The 24121-nt window shown below is 35.7% G+C and overlaps 1 protein-coding gene across 4 annotated transcripts in view; it reads right to left on the reverse strand.

The window, feature by feature from the left end:
- LRBA (LPS responsive beige-like anchor protein) overlaps nt 1–24121 on the reverse strand; it is a 779214-nt gene that overhangs the window by 417218 nt on the left and 337875 nt on the right. For all 4 annotated transcript variants that reach the window (XM_030916318.1, XM_010372523.2, XM_030916327.1 and 1 more), the window contains one exon: nt 2718–2884. In XM_030916318.1, coding sequence (XP_030772178.1) covers nt 2718–2884 — 167 coding nt within the window. The remainder of the gene's footprint in view (nt 1–2717; nt 2885–24121) is intronic.

Genomic DNA, 24121 nt, shown 5'->3' on the forward strand with positions numbered 1-24121 from the left:
GATCCCAGGCCAGCTGCCAGCATTGCAGCCCACTGATCGTGTGGCATTAGAAAAGCCATCAATAGTGAAACAAAATAAATGACATTAATGGGAAAGTATTAGGCCTACATAACCATGGCTACAAGCAAATTATGTGGATTCCAAAGGAGGGTCAAAAAAAAAAAAAAATGCCACAAATGAAATTTCTAAATATTCTAATAAGATTGAACTAAAAGACAAAATGCTACTACAATTCTTTAGATAAAACACAAAGAAATTATACTTAATTTAATTCTCTTCACTAGAATTTTGCTCATTGTGCATATTTCTTTTAACAGGCTTAGGATAGTTAAATGCATTACAGCTACAGTATGACTCTGATTTCTCTCTAATGCCATTTATGTTTTCTAGAATTATGCTAAGTGAAGAACAAAGTACACTGTGTTATTCCCATTTATTACAACCATGTCCATAATTTACAAGCTTATTATGCAAACCTCATACAAGGGAAATCAGAGAATAGTTAACCACTGTCAAAGAATGGTGAGCCAGCATACATTTTTGTCAGCTACATTTTCTTACATGGACCTTAAAAGGAGCATTAAGATCCACACATTCACATTATTGGGAATTAATATTGAAAAGGACTATTTAAAGATAATTTTATGAAATGCATTAGGGAGAAACCAGGTGTTCTAAATAAGTAACAGTTGAATATGATACAGGACTAAATATAATGACAAAAAATATCAACATATAGGCAATGTGCTTTGTTACATATTGTTTTTTAATAAAATGTAAGATGAGATTTATAGAGAGGAGAATATTAATTTAATCATGTCCATTTTCTCTGTGATGGTACACCCTTTCTTGTTCTGAATTTAAAATGTACACCTTAGAAAGCTAATAATTTCACAGCTATTTTCATTTGAAAGGAAAAAGTAAAAAATATTTTGTTCTGTGGACTTGCAGAAATATTAATATTTCAAAATGTATTTCAATTGTTTCTGGCTTAATGAATAACAGAATTGATGCCTTAGAACAACTCTATTACTGAAACACTAATTATTTCTAGATAAATACATTTCATGGTCCATTTAGCTCTCCAAGATATTTTATTACACCAAAATCACTTCAGGAAAACCATGTTTTCCTTTTGATACCACATGTATACTATGCTACACAAAGGTACAGCTATCATCAGAAAGAATTTTGATCCCATCAAAAAGACCCATGAAATGCTTGGCATAAGTTATCTAAAGGTTTTTATTTTAAAACTGCAAAATCTTTTGGGTGAAAAAAATAACTTCTTAAAAAGATTCAACAAATGCACACTGAGTTCCCACTACGTGTCAGGCACTATGCATCAGAGTAACATCCTAATTTATTCAGTGTCTGATGTCAAAATGACATTAAATCTTTAATAATAAAGCACTCTGAAACTCTAAAACCCTCAATACAACACTCCTCCATTCTCCTTGCCATGGGCTTTTAGATGTTGCCAGATAAGGCACCAGAGATCACTGGCCCATGAATACATGTTATTTCCATGACCACTCTTGCACCTGCAGATCAACTGAAATACGATTAAAACAAACAAACATGGTTCCCGTTGGCTGTTCTTTTCATCTCAAGACCTTGACTTACCTTTCTTTCTCTGAATATCAAAAATTAGGTACCCAGAAATATAATTCATTATATGCAAATATCCTTTGTAATAAATATCATATGCTACATTTATTCTATATTAGTGAATACTTTATACAAGTAGCTTTCAATGCAAATTTTTGAAGTTTACTTTTCTAAAAGTTAAAATTTTTTTCTTTATACTGGAAAATTTCTAAAACTGGATTTTGATGTCTGAAAGACACATAAGTTACACAAATGGAAGCAAATTACACTCTTACATAATACACAAGTAATTTACTATTTTTGTTTTTGTTGTCTTCTAGAAAAAGTTGTGCAAAAATTAGAAATTAAAATATAATGTTTTCTAATAGCCAAATAAAAACTTTTTGTCATTAACTTTACTTAAAAGAGTCAACACATGTTCCTGAAATTTGTAGCATAAAATATTCCATGGAGGATACATTTTATAATTTGTCAAGTTCCTTAGTCTTAAAAGGCAATTTAATTATTTTGTTTCTATAAAGTAAAATCAACAACAGCATGTCCAAATGGCTATCTTAAAAGAAGGTAGATATATTGAGTAAAATTTTAAAGAAGGCATTTAACCAAGTTTATCATCACAGTCCTGCAATTTGCAACATAAGAAAAAAATTTTTTACTATATTTTCCAAACTATGCTTTGAAAATAGTTATTTTCAAATAACTAAAAAATATAAAAACAGCATCGTTTTTTAAAATAAAATGTTATATACATAAAAATTTGGCCAGAAGTGTAGATAGTAAGATAGTTTAAGTGCTTCCCTTAACAATTCATTTCAAAAGGAATAAGTAGATAAAGCAAATACTATTTTGGAAGGAGTTGAGGAAACTGATCTACAAAGATCCATAATTATACCCATACTGATTGGATAAATATGGATCTATAAAGATCCATAATTGTACCCATACTGATTTTCTCCTTCCCTTTGGCTTTAAATTCATACAGACAATGAAATACAAAATTAAATTACTTTCTTCTTCATCTGGCTTTGATCATATCCAAAGTCATTTATCTAAACCTAAGCCATCTACAGAAAATCACTGGCCAAATCCTAAAGGTATCCCTTTACCTCACTGCAGAATTTCCCCAGGCTCCATGCTTGTCTGTGAGAATGTTGATAATTTTCTGGATTAGTTGAGTTGCTGTCACATGGTCACGATATTTTGCTGCTCTTATCAAATGATCACACATCTTCTCATCTTCTCGTTTCTCTGCAGAATACTGGGCACACAGTGACTTGGAGAGAAAAAAAATTAATACTATAAAAAATATGAAAAAAAAACCTTTAAAATCCATTATGAAATAATCTTTACCCTAAATCAAAACAACCAAAATTTTAAATCTACTTTTACATTCCTGATTAACCTAACTGACTGAGATTTAGTGATCTGCTCTTTCAGTAAAACATCCCACAAGAATTTACTTCTGTGAAGTCAATCATGAGTACACTCAGAAGTGGTAAACATTCAAGTAGAGACCTGAACAATGAGACAAAGACAGTCTTGTAAGAAGCAGGGGCCCAGCACGACAAACAGCATGAAGTGAAGTTGCAAAGGACTTGAGACATAGTGAATAAGGAGAATAATGGTAAGAAATAATTTTCAAAAGGCAGGCCGAGGCTACATCATTTGTATTATGGTAAGGAGTTTAGATTTTATTCAAATGTAATGGAATCCCAGTAGAGAGTTTTACCCATATAGCCGCTATTTAGAGAACAGATTGTAGTGGGACAAGAGAAGTGAAGTTGGCAGTTATGAGGCTACTGCAGAGGGCCAGAAAAGAGACAATAGCAGCTTACAATAGTAAATTGAGCTAGTTCTAAACACCTTTAGAACATGAAACTGTTTGGTCTTTTAAGTCTTAGCAAAATATACCAAAAGCACTGGGATTGCCTGGGATCTTATTTAAAATGCAGAGTCTCATGCCCCAATCCAAATCTATTCACTTTGTGCTTGAATTTTAATTCTCAGGCAATTTATATACATTAAAGTCTGAAAAGCACTGTCTTAGATATCAATTTTGCCAAAAAAAAAAAAACTTAGAATTATTTGTCAGTAATCAGATACACTATAATTGCTAGTTTCCAAAATGCTTATTTCTCTTCTTTTGAAATTCAGAAGATTGTGATGTCACGTTTATGATACTGTAGTTAAGGCATCGTTTAAAATAAGAAAACAAAGATGGATGTAAACTTGGTCCTTTGTTCTATTCAGTGTCTACTGGAGTCCTCCCCCACCACCCCCACACACACATCCTTTGATAGATAAGTAACCTAAACTTGACGTTGGAACAAACATCACTAGTTTACATATGGAATATACACTGTGGATGCTTGCCTCTCCTACAGTATACCAGTTAAATTCGTTAAATTGCTGCCACGCACTACTCCCACCACCAACCCAACAACAAACAAGAGTCCTGATTGTCCTAAACCAATCAGGTAATAAACACACTCACACTGGCAAACTGGATTAGGGAAGGACACCTGACGTAACTGGTACAGGTAGGGCAAAGTTCAAGATTTTGTTGGACAGTTAGTTGCCTCCTTCCTCTCAGGGTGTAAAAGCAGCAGCACACAATTCTAGGAGTATTGGAAGCTCTCTGTACCATGAGGGAAGCTGGCCTGAAGATACAGCCAAAATGAGAGCAGAACTATGAAAACTGAAGAAAAATAGAGCTCCTTCTAGATGGAATCATGAACTTCCGGATCAATCAAATTCTCAAGACCAGCCTACCTTTAGAATCCCTATGAAACTTTTTAAAGACTTTTTTAAGAGCCAATAAACTCCTGCTCATTGTAAACCAGTAGAAACATCCAAAAAAAAATGGTTTTTTTGTTCCTTACACCAAAAGCAATTCATCCTTTGCATGCTGTATATGTACATGCACAAGGAATCAAATATATATATATATATATATACACACAAACACACATATATATATATATACTTTTTTTTTTTTTTTTTTTTTTTTTTGGAGACAGCGTCTTGCTCTGTTGCCCAGGCTGAAGTTCAGTGGAGTAATCTTCTTGGCTCCTCTGCCTCCCAGGTTCCAGCAATTCCCCTGCCTCAACCTCCCGAGTAGCTGGGACTACAGGCATACGCCACCACGCCCAGCTAATTTTTTTGTATTTTAATAGAAACGGTGTTTCACCATGTTGCCCAGACTGATCTCGAATTCCTGAGCTCAGGCAATCCACCTGTCTCGGCCTCCCTAAGTACTGGGATTACAGGCATGAGCCACTGTGCCCGGCCAGGAATCAAATATCTTAGTATGTGCAAAACACTATGCTAGGGAGATGAAAAGCTGAATTTAATAAAGAGGAATTTTAGAAGTTAGTTTTGGGTGGGAATAAAGAAAACCTTTAAAGCAAAGACAAGGCAGAAAAACAAGGGAGGGACAAAGCAAGAGAGTTTGACCCAAGTACAAAATACAGGTAGAACGAGTAATAGACTGCAGAAATTCTGGAATGCAGAATGAGTATAGAAAAAAGTCACAGGAGTCACAGTATACTTATAACAAATGACTACAAGATTGGGAAGCAAAACAAAAACCAGGTTACGGTATCACCCATGCTAATATCTCCTGTTAGTCGTGATCAATTCACTCATTTACCTCTTTAGGTCTAAATGTCCTAATCTGCAAAATTAGCAGATTATATTAGATCTAAGATTGCATCAATCCGAAGATCCTGGGCAACCTCTGTGAGGGTACTCGAGGGTACCTGAGTTCAATATCTCAGAGATGTTCACTGGTAAAGGCAAACTGTTTATTTAATCTAAACACTGATGTGGAGAAAATAAATCCTAATAAGAACTAGATTAACTGATGAGAAATTAAAAGTAAACTTCATATACTGTACTTTTTTGTTTGTCTGTTTGTTTGTTTGTTTTGAGACAGAGTCTCGCTCTGTCACGCAGTCTGGAGTGCTATGGTGCAATCTCTGCTCACTGCAAGCTCCACCTCCTGGGTTCACGCCATTCTCCTGCCTCAGCCTCCCAAGTAGCTGGGACTACAGGTGCCTGCCACCATGCCCGACTAATATTTGTATTTTTTTTTTTTAGCATTGACGGGGTTTCACTGTGTTAGCCAGGATGGTCTCGATCTCCTGACCTCGTGATCCGCCCGCCTCGGACTACCAAAGTGCTGGGATTACAGGCGTGAGCCACAACGCCTGGACCATATGTTATATTTTTTTAAAAGATTGACCCAAACAAACCACAGGAGAGTTCACTTTGTCAAAAATATGATTTGAGCAAATAAAAGAAAATGATTAAGAAATACATGAAAGGGCAGTAGTTTAAGTGAAGATAATTAGGAAATTATTTCATTGTAACAAAAATGTCAACTGATATGTCATATTGTTATATATTCACTCAAGAACTGAGAAACATTCTATAGGTTATTTCATATCTAACCCAACCATACACTAAAACAAATAGTACGAAATGATAAGACACTCACAGAACCGTAAACTTCCAACATTCTCTACTATATATCCATATCTGTCCTTGTCTAACTTCACCTAAGAGGAAATTCAAATCTACTGATGAGATTTACAAAATCACTGTTTTCTGAAACGCTATGAAACACCACATACCTTCATACTAAACAGTATTAAAAGTAATGAAAAACACATTATTAAATAGCTTATCATTTCTATCTCATTAATATGATAATAATTTAACATCAAATTATATTTTGTAAACATTTGATGAGCTACTAAAGTTTGTTCAAAAAGGCAAAATTCTCAAAACAAGGGCTCAAGGTAAGCTCAATGGTAAAATGCTTTAAAGTGTTCTTTAATGGATCCTTTTATACAATTTGAAGAGCAACTTTTCATATCTGACATAAAATCTATAGATATAAATCACATTAAAGGGCTATTCTTTCCTGATTATCAATCTCTGTCTCTTTGTGGAACATCAGGGTCCCATCTGACCTAGAAACATGATAAAAGAAAACCAAACAAGAATGTTTCATAAAGATATAATGAACTTTTAACTATTTATTTAAATGTCCTTATAATGTAATTTGAAGATGTTCTTATTTAAAAACCAATAATAAATTCTATTTATGAAATATCATTCAAAGTCATGTGGAGATAAGAAATATTTACTTTAGAATCAAATACATATTACTTATTTGTAGTATACATATTTGTGTATGTATGTATACTTGTATTTGGAGGTTGAGTGGAGGTACAAGAGACATTAACAAATATTGCTATTTGTCAGAAACATAAACGGTCAGATCTAAAATTTTCATTCAATTTTAAGGCAGAATTTTTTAATGTTTTATATCAACTTTTCTGTGTTCCTATTGTAAGCACTATATAAACTAGATAATATAACATCACAACATGGCCACAAAATATTTGATTATAAAAAGGAAAAAAATAAGCATTTGGGGAACAATTCTATTTTACATGATTATTGCTAAAGAAACCTAAGATTTATAACCAAAGAATGAAGAAACTCAATAGAAGATGAATAAAACTCCTCAGAAGAAATTCAGTCACTCACAGTAAAGAGACAAACTGACCATTTTAGCTCTTTAAATGTAAATGAATAGAGACAATATTTAATTTTTCCTTCCAGATGTCATGGCTCTACCTAATTTTACTATTCATCCTTTGCGTGAAAGTAAGAGAGGACACAAACAAACGGAAAAACATTACATGCTCATGGATAGAAAAAATTAATATTGTGAAAATGGCCATACTGCCCAAAGTAATTTACAGATTCAATGCTATCCCCACCAACCTACCAATGACTTTCTTCACAGAATTAGAAAAAAAACTACTTTAAATTTCATATGGAGCCAAAAAAGAGGCCATAGCCGAGACAACCCTAAGCAAAAAGAACAAACCTGGAGGCATCACACTACCTGACTTCAAACTATACTACAAGGCTACAGTAACCAAAACAGCATGGTACTGGTACCAAAACAGATATATAAGACCAATGTAACAGAACATAGGCCTCAGAAATAACACCACACATCTACAACCATCTCATCTTTGACAAATCTGACAAAAACAAGCAATGGGGAAAGGACTCCCTATTTAATAAATGGTGCTGGGAAAACTGGCTAGCCATATGCAGAAAACTGAAACTGGACCCCTTCTTTACACCCTCTACAAAAATTAACCCAAGATAGATTAAAGATTTAAATGTAAGACCTAAAATCATAAAAACCCTAGGAGAAAACCTAGGCAATAACATTCAGGACATAGGCATGGGCAAAGACTTCATGACTAAAACACCAAAAGCAATGGCAACAGAAGTCAAAATTGACAAATGGGATCTAATTAAACTAAAGAGCTTCTGCACAGCAAAAGAAACTATCATCAGGGTGAATAGGCAACCTACAGAATAAGATAAAATTTTTGCCATCTATCCATCTGACAAAGGGCTAATTCCAAGAATCTACAAGGAACTTAAACAAATTTACAAGGAAAAAACAAACAACCCGATCAAAAAGTGGGTGAAGGATATGAACAGACCCTTTTCAAAAGAAGACATTTATGTGGCCAACGAACATGAAAAAAAGCTCATCATCACTGGTCATTAGAGAAATCCAAATCAAAACCACAATGAGATACCATCTCAGGCCAGTTAGAATGGCGATCATTTAAAAAGTCAGGAAACAAGAGATGCTGGAAAGGATATGAAGAAATAGGAACGCTTTTACACTGTTGGAGGGAGTATAAATTAGTTCAAGCATTGTGGAAGACAGCGTGGCAATTTCTCAAGGATCTAGAACTAGAAATACCATTTTACCCAGCAATCCCATTACTGGGTATACACCCAAAGGATTATAAATCATTCTACTATAAAGACACATACACAGGCATGTTTATTGAGGCACTATTCACAACAGCAAAGATTTGGAACCAACCCAAATGTCCATCAATGTTAGACTGGATAAAGAAAATGTGACACATATATTCCATGGAATACTGTGCAGCCATAAAAAAAGATGAGTTCATGTCCTTTGCAGGGACATGGATGAAGCTAGAAACCATCATTCTCAGCAAACTAACATCAGAACAGAAAACCAAACACTGCATGTTCTCACTCATAAGTGGGAGGTGAACAGTGAGAACATATGGGCACAGAGAGGGAAACATCATACACAGGGGCCTGTCCAGGGATGGAGGGCAAGGGGAGGGATAGCATTAAGAGAAATACCTAATGTAGATGACAAGTTGATGGGTGCAGCAAACCACCATGGAATATGTATACTTGTGTAACAAACCTGCATGTTCTGCACATGTATCCAAGAACTTAAAGTATAATAAATAAATAAACAAACAAACATTTTTTAAAAGTCCTAAAAGATTTAAAAAAAAACAGAATGGAAAATATTAATAGACATACCCTCTACTAAAGAAATTGAACTCAACTGCTTTACCACAGAGAAATCTCAGGCCCACATAGTTATATCGGTGAATTCCACCAAACATTTAAGAGGAAATAATACCGAGGCCAGTCAAGATGGCTCACACCTGCAATACCAGCACTTAGGGAGGCTGTGTCGGGAGGATCACTTGAGCATAGGAGTTGGAGACCAGCATGGGCAACATGGTGAAACCCCACAGCTACAAAAATACAAAAATCAGCCAGGTGTGGTGGCATGCACCTTTAGTCCTAGCTACTTGGGAAGCTGAGGTGGGAGGATGGCTTGAGTCCAGGAGGCAGAGGCTGCAGCAAGCCAAGATTGTGCCACTACACTCCAGCCTGGGTTACAGAGCCAAGAAGAAGAAATAATAATGAAAACACAAAATTTACAATAGCATGAAAAATATGTAACACTTAGCTACATTTTAAAATTTATACAGATCTTATAAAAAATAAAACCATAAAAACCAAAAAAAATAAAAAAATAAAACCATAAAATATTGTTAAGAGAAATTAAGTAGCTAAATGAAGAAATATACAATTTATATATACAAAATGTAGTTCATAGACTTAAAGATTCAATATTTTAAAAATTGATTTTATATATTCAACACGATCTTAATAAATATTTTTAGCAATTCTTATAAATACTGAAAAGCTGGTTCTAAAACATATATAAAAACAGAAGGTAGGCCAGGCGCGGTGGCTCATGCCTGTAATCCCAGCACTTTGGGAGGCCGAGGCAGGTGGATTAGGAGGTCAGGAGATCCTAGAAAACAAGGTGAAATCCCATCTCTACTAAAAATACAAAAAAAGTAGTTTGGCATGGTGGCACATGCCTGTAATCCCTGGTACTCAGGACGCTGAGGTGGGAGAATCACTTGAACCAGGGAGTCGGAGGTTGCAGTGAGCCGAGATCACGCCACTGCACACTGCACTCCAGCCTGAAGACAGAGTGAGACTCCATCTCAGGAAAAAAAAAGAGAGAGAGAGAGAGAAGATATTCACAGCAAAGCAACTTTAGAAAACTAAGTTGTAAGACTTGACACCCTTCCAACTATACTATAAAACTAGAAATGAGGCTGGGCACGGTGGCTCACGCCTGTAATCCCAGCACTTTGGGAGGCCGGGGTGGGCGGAACACGAGGTCAGGGGACTGAGACCACCATCCTGACTAACACGGTGAAACCCCGTCTCTACTAAAAAAATTACAAAAAATTAGTCAGAGGTGGTGGCGGGCACCTGTAGTCCCAGCTACTTGGGAGGCTGAGGCAGGAGAATGGCGCGAACCCGGGAGGCGGAGCTTGCAGTGAGCCGAGATCGCGCCACTGCACTCCAGCCTGGGCGACTGAGCAAGACTCCGTCTCAAAAAAAAAAGAATTTTTTTTAAACACCTGCTCTTTTTAGTTTTAGACAGAGTCTCTCTCTGTCACCCAGGCTGGAGTGCAGTGGCTGGATCTCAGCTCACTGCAAGCTCCGCCTCCCGGGTTCACGCCATTCTCCTGCCTCAGCCTCCTGAGTAGCTGGGACCACAGGCGCCCACCACCACACCCGCTAATTTTTTGTATTTTTTTAGTAGAGGCGGGGTTTCACCATGTTAGCCAGCATGGTCTCGATCTCCTAAACTTGTGGTCTGCCCGCCTCGTCCTCCCAAAGTGCTGGGATTACAGGCGTGAGCCACCACGCCTGGCCCAACACCTGCTCTTTAAAAGAACAATTTATAAAATGAAAGGTAAGTCACAAATTGAGAAAAAATATTTAACATACATATAAATGACAAATGAATTCTTTACAGAATATATAAATAATTCACACAACTAAATAAGACAAACAACCTAATTAAAAATAATGAGCACAGGATTTGAACAGGCATTTCACAACTGGCTAATAAGCACATAAGCAGATGCTTAGTCAGTAGAAAAATGCAAATAAAAATCACAATAAGCTATCACTATACACCCACTAGACCGGCTGAAATTTAAGAGCTACAATACCAAGCACTGACAAGGACATGGAACAACTGGAACTCTCATACCTACCTTGGTGATTGAATTGTAAAGTCATCAACTACTTTGGAAAATAGTTTGTCAATTTCTTGTAAGCTTAAACATACACTTACAGGAGCATGTAGCAATTCTATTCCTAGGTATTTCCTCAAAAGGAGTAAGTACGTATTTCTACAAAAATAACTGGTATGAAAATGCCCGTGGTGCGTTTAGTCATAAAGGCCAGACATGAAAACAACTCAATATCTGCTTATAGCTGAATGGATAAACAAAATAATTCAACTTAGTATTTAAAAAAACAAACCAATAATACACACAACAATGTGAACAAATATCAGAAAGTTTATGCTGGCCAAAATAACCCAGAGTACCTACTATTTGATTCCATGTATATAAAATTTTACAGCAGATAAAACTATCTATAATAACAGAAATCAGATCACTGGTTGTCTGGGATTGGATATGAGTATATGGAGAGGAACTGACCACAGTGGATCACAAGGGAATTCTCAAGGATGACCCAAATCTCCTATATCTTGATTGTAATGGTAACACAGATACACACTTTTATCAAAACTCCTCCAATTGTATACTTAAAATTTTATTACATGCAAACTATACTTCGATAAAGTTTATTTAAGAATTGTTTGTTGTTTTTTCAGACAGGAGTTTATTGCCTAGGCTGGAGTGCATTGGTGTGATCTTGGCTCACTGCAACCTCAATCTCTTGGGCTCAAGTGATCCTGCCACTTCAGTCCCCCAAGTAGCTGGGACTAGAGGCACACACCACCACGCCCAGCTAATTTTTTCTATTTATTGTAGAGATGAGGTCTCACTATGTTGTCCAGGCTGGTCTCAAACTCCTGAGCACAAGTGATCCACTCACCTCGGCCTCCCAAAGTGCTGGGATTACAGGCATGAGCCACCGCGCCCAGCAAGAAGTTGTTAAAAAGTGAATGGACAAGGTATAGATGGAGAAAGCAGTTAAAATACTCATGCCAAAAAATAGGCTCATATAGCAAACAGGTAAATACCTTCTACAAATAAATGAGGAAGAGACAGATAACCAATAAGAAACTGGGTAAGAGAGCAACATGTATTTCACAAAAGTAAAAAATAGAAAACATATAACAAGCAGAATAGACTCAATTCTTTTAAAAATTCAAAATAAAAGTACAACTACCAGAATGCCAAAATAAAAACTACCAGTCAATTGTTGATGAGAATGCTGAACAATGAGAACAACTCTACATTGAAGCTAGGCATGGTATATACTTTCACAAGATAGTGTGGCAATATCTATTAAAAGTGAAAATATGAACATTTTGTAATCAAGTAATTCCACCATACAGAAATGCATGAGGACGTGCGCCAGACATATAAAATGTTCAAAGTGCATTATTCACAATAGCTAAACACTTAAAACAACCAACCAAACAAAAGAGAGTATTAAAAAACTAATGGCCTACATATTCGTAAAAGGTAAAGATTGGAAATAATCCAATGGCCTATCAACAGTAGAAAGAGGTAATGAACAGCCAGCAGTCTATACATAATGGAATACTATGTAGTAATGAAAGTGGAGTTGAAACATGTAAGAAAATAATTAAATTTTGGAAACATAATATTGAAATAAAATTTCCAGAAAAAAATACATATATTATAATTCCATTTATGTAAGGATCAAAAATTGTGCAAGAAATTATAGTGCTAAAAGAAACATACTTAAGTTTTGAAAGAATAAAACAAAAGCAAATGTCAACCATAAAATTCAGAACAGTGGTTACCTTAACAGGGTAGAAAGGGGTTGTGATTGGACAGCTAGAAGACTTCTCACCAACTCTTTGTTTCAGTATCACAAAAAAATTAAATTAATGATGTTAAACATACATTGTTTCTAATGTTAGGTTTTCAGAGTAATATGTTTTTAAAGAAACAGGTTATAAAAAGCAAATTTTTATTAAGTTTGCAATTAAATTCTTATTAAGTTTTGAAATAAAAATAAATTACACACAATTTTAATGATAAAATAGCAAGCCCTTTTCCTAAATTGATAATGTTTAATGATAATTAAACAATTTATGTGTTGGTCTAAAAGTTTTGTATTTAAAACCTCTTTTTAAGACTTTTAAAAGAAACACATACTTGCTTTTAAAAACAAATCAAAGAACAACGCCATAAAAAAGAAAAAGAAATTTCTCTCTTCTACTTCCTCCCTGTTTGGTCAGTTGCTTTCTACAGAGGTAGTCACTGTTTAGAGTAAGATGCCATTCCTATATAATGGAATCAAACTGTACATCATTCCATGTCAGGACCTTCTTTCTTCTACATGGCTACAGATTATTACATTTTTAGTTAACCAAGCACTGCTTCTGCTAAACACATTTAAGTGTAGTACTTTACTTCTCAATTTGTCTTAAAATCACTTACACTATAAATTACTTGTCTCACTGAAAACAATTTAAAAGTGATATCACTTCAGGGACAATAAATGAAGAAGTTTCTCAACATTTCACTTTTGGAGGTCTTTGTACTTGATCCCTTACCTTAGATTTAAAGCGTGATCTTTAAAAATAAAAATAAAAAAAGCCATCTACAGAAACTCAGAAAGACTCATAGAAAAGACAGAAAAATGAAAGCTTAAAAATCTCGACAGCAAACAAAAGTCAACCCATGATAATGTGTGACAGCCATCTTTAATTCTGAAGTGATTCCTCTGTCATGCAACGACTCAAAGTATTGATTTCTCTCAGCATGAAAAAGCCTAAGCCAATGAAACAGAGCAGCATCCCCCTTCTTCCTTCCCCCGGTAACAGCACTCAAGGTTAAAACAGGCAAAACACTTATCAAAGTATCTCTTCCATTTCTTCTTGTTTTAATAGACTGGATACAATGTGTTGGGTTCTTATCTTTACGAACTATAGTCCTCAGACAATATTTTTAAATAATTTGAAGATTAATATAGGTTCTTCTATTCTTTTGCTTTACACTTTTGGTAATAAAAAACTTGTTTGAAAATGTTTTTTTCTTCTGTGGACTCTTAAGAGAAGTATATATAATATTTGGGAAAACAAGCCAACACTAATAAGAAGGCTATAGTTTTTACTTATGTGCCAATTGCACAGATAATATTTTGTTTTCATTATTTCTTTAGAGTACTTATTAACAATAAAACCCACAAATATCTAAACATCTTCCAAAAAGACAAAGTGAATCCTTCAACAATGCAAACATATATCATACATCTGTTTGGAAAATAAAGTAAACTATGGCTGCTATCTGTGTTCAAGAAAATAGTAATAACATAAAATGTAAGCAAAGGATAGGGCTGAAACCAAAGAATCGTATTTTAAAACTATAGTATGAGACAAAAATAACAATCAGTTCTCTGTATCCCCAGGTTCTACAACCACAAATTCAATCAAATTTTTTGTTTTGTTTTTGAGTCAGAATCTCACTCTGTCACCTAGGCTGGAGTGCAGTGACATGATCACAACTCACTACAGCCTCAATCTCCCAGGTTCATGCAACCCTCCTATCTCAGCCTCATGAGTAACTGGGACTACATGCACACATCACCATGCCCAGATAATATTTTTCTGTAGAGACAGGGTCTCCCAATGTTGGCCAGGCTGGTCTCAAACTCCTGGCCTCAAGTGATCCTCCTGCCTCAGCCTCCCAAAGTGCTGGGATTACAAGTGTGAGTCACAGAGCCAGGCCTTGACCAATTTTTGATCTGCAGTTAGTCCTGGAACAAATTCCCCATGGATCCAGAGGGATGACTGTGTATCATCACAAAATATTATGTATAAATGGTTACACACAGACAGATAACTTAAGAAGCTTTAATTTCTTAAACTTTACTTTTTGCTAATCTGCAAAAGAGTTAGATGATCTTAAGGAAATTCTCTTTAAACTCTACCTAACCAATGGGTTTTTAAAAGCATAAAAAACTAGGGTCTTTTAGTTGTATTAGCAAGGTCTCCTACTTATGAATAAATATATTGGCTACTACAAATAGGTTAATCTCACACTTAAATTTCAAGGTCAGACATGGTGGCTCACACCTGTAATCTCAGCACTTTGGGACGTTGAGGCCAGCAAATCTCGAGGCCAGGAGAGTTCAAGGCCAACCTGGGCAACATGGCAAAGTCCTATCTCTACAAAAAATAGAAAAATCAGCTAGGCATGGTGGCATGCACCTGTAGTCCTCGCTACTTGGGAGGATGAGGCAGGAGGATAGCTTGAGCCCAGGAGGTTAGGCTGCAGTGAGCCATAATCAGGCAACTGCATTCCAGCCTATCTGACAGAGTGAGACCCTGTCTCAAAAACAAAAACAAATTTCAAATAAAACTAGTTCAAGAACAAGCATGAAAACCAGAAAGAAAAAAGCAATTATATATAAAAATCATAATTAACAATGTAGTTAAGAGCACCAACTCTAGAGCTAGAGGACTTGAGTTTTAACTCTTGGTTTTGACACATTCATGCTTAAGCAAATTATTTGAAACCCTGTGCCTCAGTTTCCTCATATAAAAAAGGAGATGATGTGATATGCTTTTCAGGAGGATCAAGAATAGACATAAAACGATCAGAACATAGCCAGTTATATAATAGTAACACCTGACATTTATTGTAGGCTTAATTGTGGTGTTATCAAAGTACAGAACAAATAGTCTCTGTCTTCCAGTATCTCAGTGTAGTTTAGAAAAATAAATACAATATGAGATAGAAATAAACTATGAGATAACTGCTCAGAGTTATAGACAGTATGTTTAGAAAGACAGAAAAAGAAGGAACTGCTAGGAATCAGGGAGTGGATGGGCACAGTGGCTCATGTCTGTAATCCCAGCACTTTGGGAGGCGAGGCAGGCAAATGAATACCTTGCACTCAGGAGTTCCAGATCAGACTGTAGAGATGGCAAAGGCCTATTTCTACAAAAAAAAAAAAAAAAAAAAAAAATTAGCCGGGCATGGTGGCACACATCTGTAGTCCCAGCTACTTGGGAGGCTGCGGTGGGAGGATTGCTTGAGCCCAGGAAGTTGAGGCTGCAGTGAGCCAAGATTACACCACTGTACTCCAGCCTGGATGACAGAAGAGACCCTGCCTCAAAAAAGTAATTAAAAAAAAAAAAAAAGAAAGAAAGAAAAAAAGTCCGGGCGCAGTGGCTCACACCTGTAATACCAATACTTTGAGAGGCCAAAGCAGGTGGATCACAAGGTCAGGAGTTCAAGACCAGCCTGGGCAAGATGGTGAAACCCCCGTCTCCACTAAAATTACAAAAATTAGCTGGGCATGGTGGCAGGTGCCTGTAATCCCAACTACTTGGAGGCAGAGAAGTGCTTGAACCCAGCAGGTGGAGGTGGCAGGGAGCTGAGATTATGCCACTGTACTCCAGCCTGGGGGACAGAGTGAGACTCCATCTCAAATTAAAAAAAAAAAAAAAAAACAGGGAGAGTTTCACAGAGGAGTTAAAGGCTAAGTACCTGTTCACCAAGAAGAAAGGGATAGAAAAAATAAAATGTAGAAAATAAAAGAGGCCAAAAACGAAGAGAACAAGCTCAAATACATGCATTTTTTAAGCAAAGATAGGAATACCAGAATGAGACATGTAATAAAGAACCTTCTCTTTTTAAATATCCTGATACATGTTTATATTTTCCTTGGGTAACTAATACATTTTTTACCAATTACCTTCATAAAGGAATTATTCCTCAAAGGTTTATATAAATCCTTTAACATATAAAATATTAACTAGATTTATATTTCTCAGCTCATGATTGTTATAATGCTATAATTTCTTTAATTCATATTCAAGTGTATTGCCAACACAGACCATTTCAAAACAACACACCTGAATATTAACTCAGTTATAAGTACTGTTTCTCAAACTACCTGTAGTGAAGGGCCAGTTTTGGGTTTTTTTAACCTTTTTAAATACATTGAGCACTGATGCCTTTGATGACACTGCCAGTCATTCAAGCTGTAAAACTCTTTAAATATTCAATTTCTGTACTCAGCTCTTTGTGGATTACTAAGAAGTAATTTGGTCAGCAGACGACACTTAAACAGCACTAATATAGAAAGATATGTAGAAGGAAACTATTTTTATCAGCTCAAGTATTGCCATTTTGCTTTGTATGGTAAAACACTTGCTTTGCAAAATAAAACACTTTGTATTATAAAATACTTGATCTTATATTCAGTGCTTTAATTTTTATTAATAAACCAGAAACAACAATAATATTCTAAGTGCACATGAGAAAAGTTTAAATTATAAACAAATGTTGTATGAAATACACAGTAAAGATGTTTAATTAGCTTAGTTTCTTATTGATCTTTATTTTAAAACCCATTAAGAAAAGGAAGGCTTGCCCGGGCGCGGTGGCTCAAGCCTGTAATCCCAGCACTTTGGGAGGCCGAGATGCGCGGATCACGAGGTCAGGAGATCGAGACCATCCTGGCTAACATGGTGAAACCCCGTCTCTACTAAAAAAAAAAAAACAAAAATCTAGCCGGGCGAGGTGGCGGGCGCCTGTAGTCCCAGCTACTCGGGAGGCTGAGGCAGGAGAATGGCGTAAACCCGGGAGGCGGAGCTTGCAGAGAGCTGAGATCTGGCCACTGTACTCCAGCCCCGGCGACAGAGCAAGACTCCGTCTCAAAAAAAAAAAAAAAAGGAAGGCTTTACATTAGTACATGATCTGATCTACGGTTAAGATAACCAGAAGATACCATAAACTGAAAGCTTAAGTAAAGGCTTGGTATATCTATGAGGGATATATTCAGACATTTTCTTAGAAGAGATGTTCAACAGCATTAACAGGTCTGGTTTTCAAAATATATTTTATAAGAACATACTGAGAAGATAATGAAAAAACACTCTTCCAGTTTGGATTTAATTTGATCAACACTGCCTGCAACAGTTTTACCTATATATAAACCTTTTGCTTTTTCTAGCTTGCTAGCTTTAATAGAAATATAGTAATAGTAAACATCCAAGTAAAATAGCTGTTTTCTTAACCTGGTACAGCATCACTTAACAATCTGCAAACAAAGACTCATCGATTCACTTTTGAGTGGTCTTCCTTTATCCCAATGATAGTTCCTTTAGTTTTACAAACAGCTCAAAAATTATTATTTCTTGTTATATGTATGTATATACCTGTGCCTTATACAGGTGAGAATATGATGTTCAAAAGATACCTACAGAAGAGTAACAGCAGAAAATATTGAGGCCTTTCTTTTAACCTGGTCATTTTCAAAAGGCTAAAGTTGAGAGTAAGACAAGGTAAAACACATCATGGAAGAATCTCTAAAAATAGTGTGTTCAAGACTAAATACATAAGACTTTGGATATGAAAACTGAAAAATATTATTATTGCATAGTCCAGGTCTGTGGAAGCCAGAACATATATGATAAACTGAGGTATAAGTTTCCTTAAAAAAATTTGATGGTACTGTTACCACTCAACCTGAGGCAGAAAAAAAGGGTAACATTGGACTGAGGAAAAACCAAGATTCTTCTCTAAGAGAGGAAGCACGTTAGCCTAAACTCGAGAAGGAATCTTGTCAAAAGAGCTCTCACTGTTGGGGAGCTGAACTAGCTTCTGCAACATGGCAAAGGGAGAAGGCCTGGGGAGAGAGGGAGACAGAGTCAAGAGAAAACTGCCTGTTCAAGAGTGTGGCCTATGAATCCTAGGAGATGCAATAACTAGTATTGTTTTGTTTTCCTCTTCTGCATTGTGATGCCCTTCTATCATTGCAAGGCCCACAGAAGAGAAAAGGAGAGGTCTATGTTCACGCTTTGGGCAACAGGATGAAGAAAAACAGCTACTACCTGGAAAAGTTGTTTGTAAGATGGGAAGAGGTATCCTCCAGAGCTCTGACACAACTCTATCCAGAAATAGTGTGGATAGGAACCTGATAGCAGAGATAAGAGGCCTAGATTCACTGTGGCACATATAAGCATTCAATTTCCAGAGATTACTTAGAAGAAAAAAATAGCTGTTATTGAACACTTAATATGGATTCAGAGTAATGGGTACATTAGGTTTATCAAGTCCCATTTATTCCTCACAACATAGCTACAGGTAAACATCATTATTATCCTGATATAAAGGTGCAGCAGTGGTGTCTTAGCTCACATGGTTTAGTGAATGACAATGCCAAGATTAGTCAACAATTTGATCTGACTACGTAGTAAGAGCTAAGGTCAACTGCAGCAGAGTAATCATTTCTCACTGCTTGGGTATTCAAACTATAGCAATTGGACATTAAAAAGAACTAGAATACTTGTCAGTTGGTTATACTGGTACAGGTTGAGTATCCCTTACCCAAAAATTCAAAATTCAAAATGCTCCAAAATCTGAAGCTTTTTGAGCACCAACACGACCCTCAAAGAAAATGCTCATTGGAGCATTCTGGATTTCCAGGTTTTCAGATTAGAGATATTCAACCAGTAAACATAATACAAATATTCCAAAATCTTTAAAAACCTGAAATCTGAAACACTTCTGGTCCCAAGCACTCTGGATACAGGATACTCAACTGGCATTTTATTTCTCATATTAACTGATATTATTTCTATCAAAGGTGAAGAAAAGAACAATGATAGAAAACAGAAAAGCAACACTTTACATTTGTATATATAGTCTGGCTTAACGACGAGGACAAATATCATACTGTTTATAGCCTAGGAGCCATACAAATATGTACAGTATGTTACTGTATTAAATATTGTAGGCAACTATACCACAATGGTAAATATGTGTATACCTAAACATAGAAAAGGTATGATAAAAATGGGTAAAAAACAAACAAAAATGGTATAGGGCACATACCATGAATGGAGTTTGCAGGACTGGAGGTTGCATTGGGTCAATCAGTGTGCGAGTGGTGGGTGAATGTGAAAGTCTAGCATATTACTGTATACTACTGTAGACTTTATAAACCCTGCACACTTAGGCTATGCTAAATTAATTAGAAATTATTTTCTTCAACAATAAATTACCCTTGCTTACTGCAACAGTTTTATTTTATAAACTTAAAATTTTTTAACGCTTTTGTAATAACACAGTTTAAAATGCACATTGTACAGCTATGCCAAAATATTTTCTTTCTTTATATCCTTATTCTATATTTTTTTTATTTTTTATTTTTATTTTTTTATTTTTTTTGGAGACAGAGTCTTGCTCTGGTGAGACAGAGGCTGGAGTGCAGTGGCACAATCAAAGCTAACTACAGCCTCAACTTCCCGGGTTCAAGTGATTCTCCCACTTCAGCTTCCTGAGTAGCTAGGACTACAGGGGTGTACCACCACACCCCTGGCTAACTTTTTTATTTTTGGTAGAGATGAGGTCTCCCTATGTTGCCCAAGCTGGTCTCAAACTCCTGGACTCAAGCAATCCTCCTACCTTGACCAAAGTGCTGGGATTACACTGTGCCTGGTCTATAAACTTTATTCTATTTTTAAATTGTATTTTTTTAATTTTTAAATTTTGTTAAAAAGTGAGATACAAACACACACATTAGGCTAGACCTATCCAGGGTCAAGATAATGAATATGACTGCCTTCCACCTCTACATCTTGTCTCACTGGAGGGTCTTTGGGGCAGTAACAAGCATGGAGCTGTCATCTCCTATGACGACAATCCTTTCTTCTGGAATATCTCTTGAAAGACTTGGCTGAGGCTGTTCTACACTTAACGTTTTTTTTAAATAAGTAAAAGGAATATACTCTAAAATAACAAGTATAGTATAGTAAATACATAAACCAGTTACACAGTCGTTTAGTATCATTACCAAGTATTATATAATTGTGCTGTGCTTTCATACAAATGGAAACACAGGTTTGCTTCCGCCAGCCTTACCACAAACACGTGAGTAATGAGTTACACTACATTACAATGGCTACAATGTCAGTAGGCAACAGGAGTTTATCAGCTCCATTAAAATCTCATAAGACTACTATTGTATATGTGGTGTGTCATTTACCAAACCATTGTTATGTGGTGCATGACTGCGTGTATATAAAGCAAATATTATCAAGCTTAGCATTTCATGGTTTCTACCCTATAGATGGAGAAATATAAATAAAGACATTAGCTAAAATGTCCAAAACCGCTATGGTAGTAGGTATCAAAACTGGGATGAGAATTGACATTCTAATACTTTGCTATCAGGCTACAATGACACGAAATCTGTCAATTCACCATCTCTTCACTAAATGACAAAAGTGATCAACACAAAGCGTACATCAAGGGAGGAACGTGGGAAGACAAAGGGGTACATTAATCAATGAGGCAGAACCATCCTGGGCAAAAGAATGGTATGCTTAGTTTTAAAAAGGTTATCCTTGACTTTGACCATCCTTCTTCTCACTTAGGGTTTTTAAGATAAGGTGGCCAATTAGAAACAGAAAACTAAAGGAGAAAAAGTTAGAAAATCAAGCGGGAGAATAAAGAAGGAAAGACAAATAGGAAAGCATAAATAGCAGGTTCACATAAAATTAATTTGCACTATCTCCTAATTACGAGTTTACTTTAAAAGCTAGTAAGAAAAAACAGTATATAAGATTTCTTTTGCACTGTATTTTAACAACTAAATGAGAAACAAAATGGGGAGTTCAATTAAGTAATGGTAAAAATGAGATAATGAACAAAGGTGGGAAAAAAGTTTGTCATTCAACTAATCTTTAGAGTTCAAGACATTTTGCACTCTACCAATTTTACAGGCACATAGGAAAAAACATATCAAGTCATTAGAAAAGAACAAAGTAAACAGAAATAACATATATTCAAGGTGTAGTTTCAATCATCAGCAAAAGTGAACGAAAAGGAAATACCAAGATAATTACATAGGTGAGACTCCAAATAAATAATATTGCCCTTTCACAACCTATGTTTTAGAATAAAAATATTATAAGCTACAGATTTGAGAATAGACTAATGACCTTTAAGGAACCTCATATTATTGCAAAGACCAAGATAATTACATAGGTGAGACTCCAAATAAATAGTATTGCCCTTTCACAACCTATGTTTTAGAATAAAAATATTATAAGCTACAGATTTGAGAACAGACTAATGACCTTTAAGGAACCTCATATTATTGCAAAGAAATTAAGTATCCTATCCAACACTACATAGTTAATTAGTGGCAGAACAACGCCTAAATCCTAGTTCTTACAAATCCCAAATCTGTGCTTTCTATCACACACTATAGACTGCAAAAACAATTTTACAACTTATGTGTAATTAAATATTTTAAATTCACGCTCTTAAGCATGAATTTAAACATGCTTTAACAAAGCAACTCTTAACCCTTAAAAAAAAATTCAAGCATTATACAAAGTCCATATTTCAACTATCAAACTGTAAGTTCAGAAATAATTTTCATAGAGATTTAAATTCCAACTGGGCATGGTGGCTCACACCTGCAATCCCAACACTTTGGGAGGCCAAGGCAGGGGGATCACCTGAGATCACAAGTTCGAGACCAGGCTGGCCAACATGGTGAAGCCCCGTCTCTACTAAAAACACAAAAATTAGCCAGGCATCGTAGTGGGCACCTGTAATCCCCAGCTATTTGGGAGGCTGAGGCATAAGAATCTCTTGAACCCTGGAGACGAGATTACAGTGAGCCAGGATCACACCACTGCACTCCAACCTAAGCGACAGTGCAAGACTTTGTCTCAAAAAGAAAAGAAAATTTTATTTGCCTTTATGCATCATTAAATGCTCATTAAGAAAAGCAGTGACAATCCAGTAAGCAATGCTAGGGAACAAAGTGATTACTACTTTTCTTACTTGCTGTCTCTACTGGGATATAAACAGAAGGTAATTTTTAACAAAATATAATCTTAATATTAAAGAATCTAGGATCTCACATGAAAAAACTGATCCCCCAAATTTATGTTAGCTGGATATGGAAATCTTCTTTAATCCTACCGTATGTCTTCTACTACTGACAATTTCATTCATTCAGCAATTCTTTGAGAGCTTCCTTGAGAGCTTCCTATGTTCCAAGCCTATACTAGATACTGAAATTAAAATAAAACAAATCCTTTTATAAATTAGTCAATATGTAATACTTGTTTCCCTCAGTAGACACCAATAATTTCAAAACATTTTTAATGGTTAGAAGTAATTCTCACAAGTTGTCCAAGAAGAATATAATGCAGAAATTGCTAATGTAATGTCCATAACAAAACAAAAGGTAGTAAAGGTTAGCATTTAATGATTTCTCCTATATGACTGTAATAAGAGAAGTGATACATACAAACCCTTACATAAGCAAATCTCAAGACAGAATCTATAAACATGTAAAAATTACATGTAAAATGTGTTATATTTGTATGAATTTATCAAGGTTAGATTCTCAAAGAGTCCATTAGCAAAAAAAAAAAAAAAAAAAGAACTATTAGCTCAAAATATAATGAACAGAGCATTTCACATAATATCCCATTTTTGGGCCAGGCTAAGTGGCTCATGCCTGTAATCCTAGCATTTTGGGAGGCCAAGGTGGGAAGATCACTTGAGCCCAGGAGTTTGAAACTCTCCTGGACAACATAGCGAGACCCAGCTCTACCAAAAAAAAAAATTTTTTTTTTTAAATCTTAGCCAGGAATGGTGAGGCACACCTGTAGTCCCAGCTAACCTTGGAGGCTGAGGTGAGAGGGTCACTTGGGCCCAGGGTTAGAGGCTGCAGTGCACCATGATCACACCACTGGGCTTCAGTCTAAACCACAGAGCAAGACACTGACTCAAAACAATTATGTGTATATTTTATATTTGTTTTACATTATGAAATAGATACACAAATATACACTCATAATAAAAAGTCTAAAATGTTATGTGCCAAAACATTGTCTTGCCTCTTGGTGGGGCAAAGATATTGGAGAAGATTCTCGTTTTATTTTACACTATTATTTACGGTTATATTTTTCTTCTTTTCTTTGTTGCAGTATTCTCCAGCTCAACACTTAATGAATTAAAACACAAAAAGAGTCACTGATCGAAATCAAATTTTTCTTAAGTGAGGGTATTTCAGGTTAACATTC

Source organism: Rhinopithecus roxellana, chromosome 2 (assembly GCF_007565055.1).
Source record: "Rhinopithecus roxellana isolate Shanxi Qingling chromosome 2, ASM756505v1, whole genome shotgun sequence".
In the NCBI taxonomy this organism is placed as follows: domain Eukaryota; kingdom Metazoa; phylum Chordata; class Mammalia; order Primates; family Cercopithecidae; genus Rhinopithecus; species Rhinopithecus roxellana.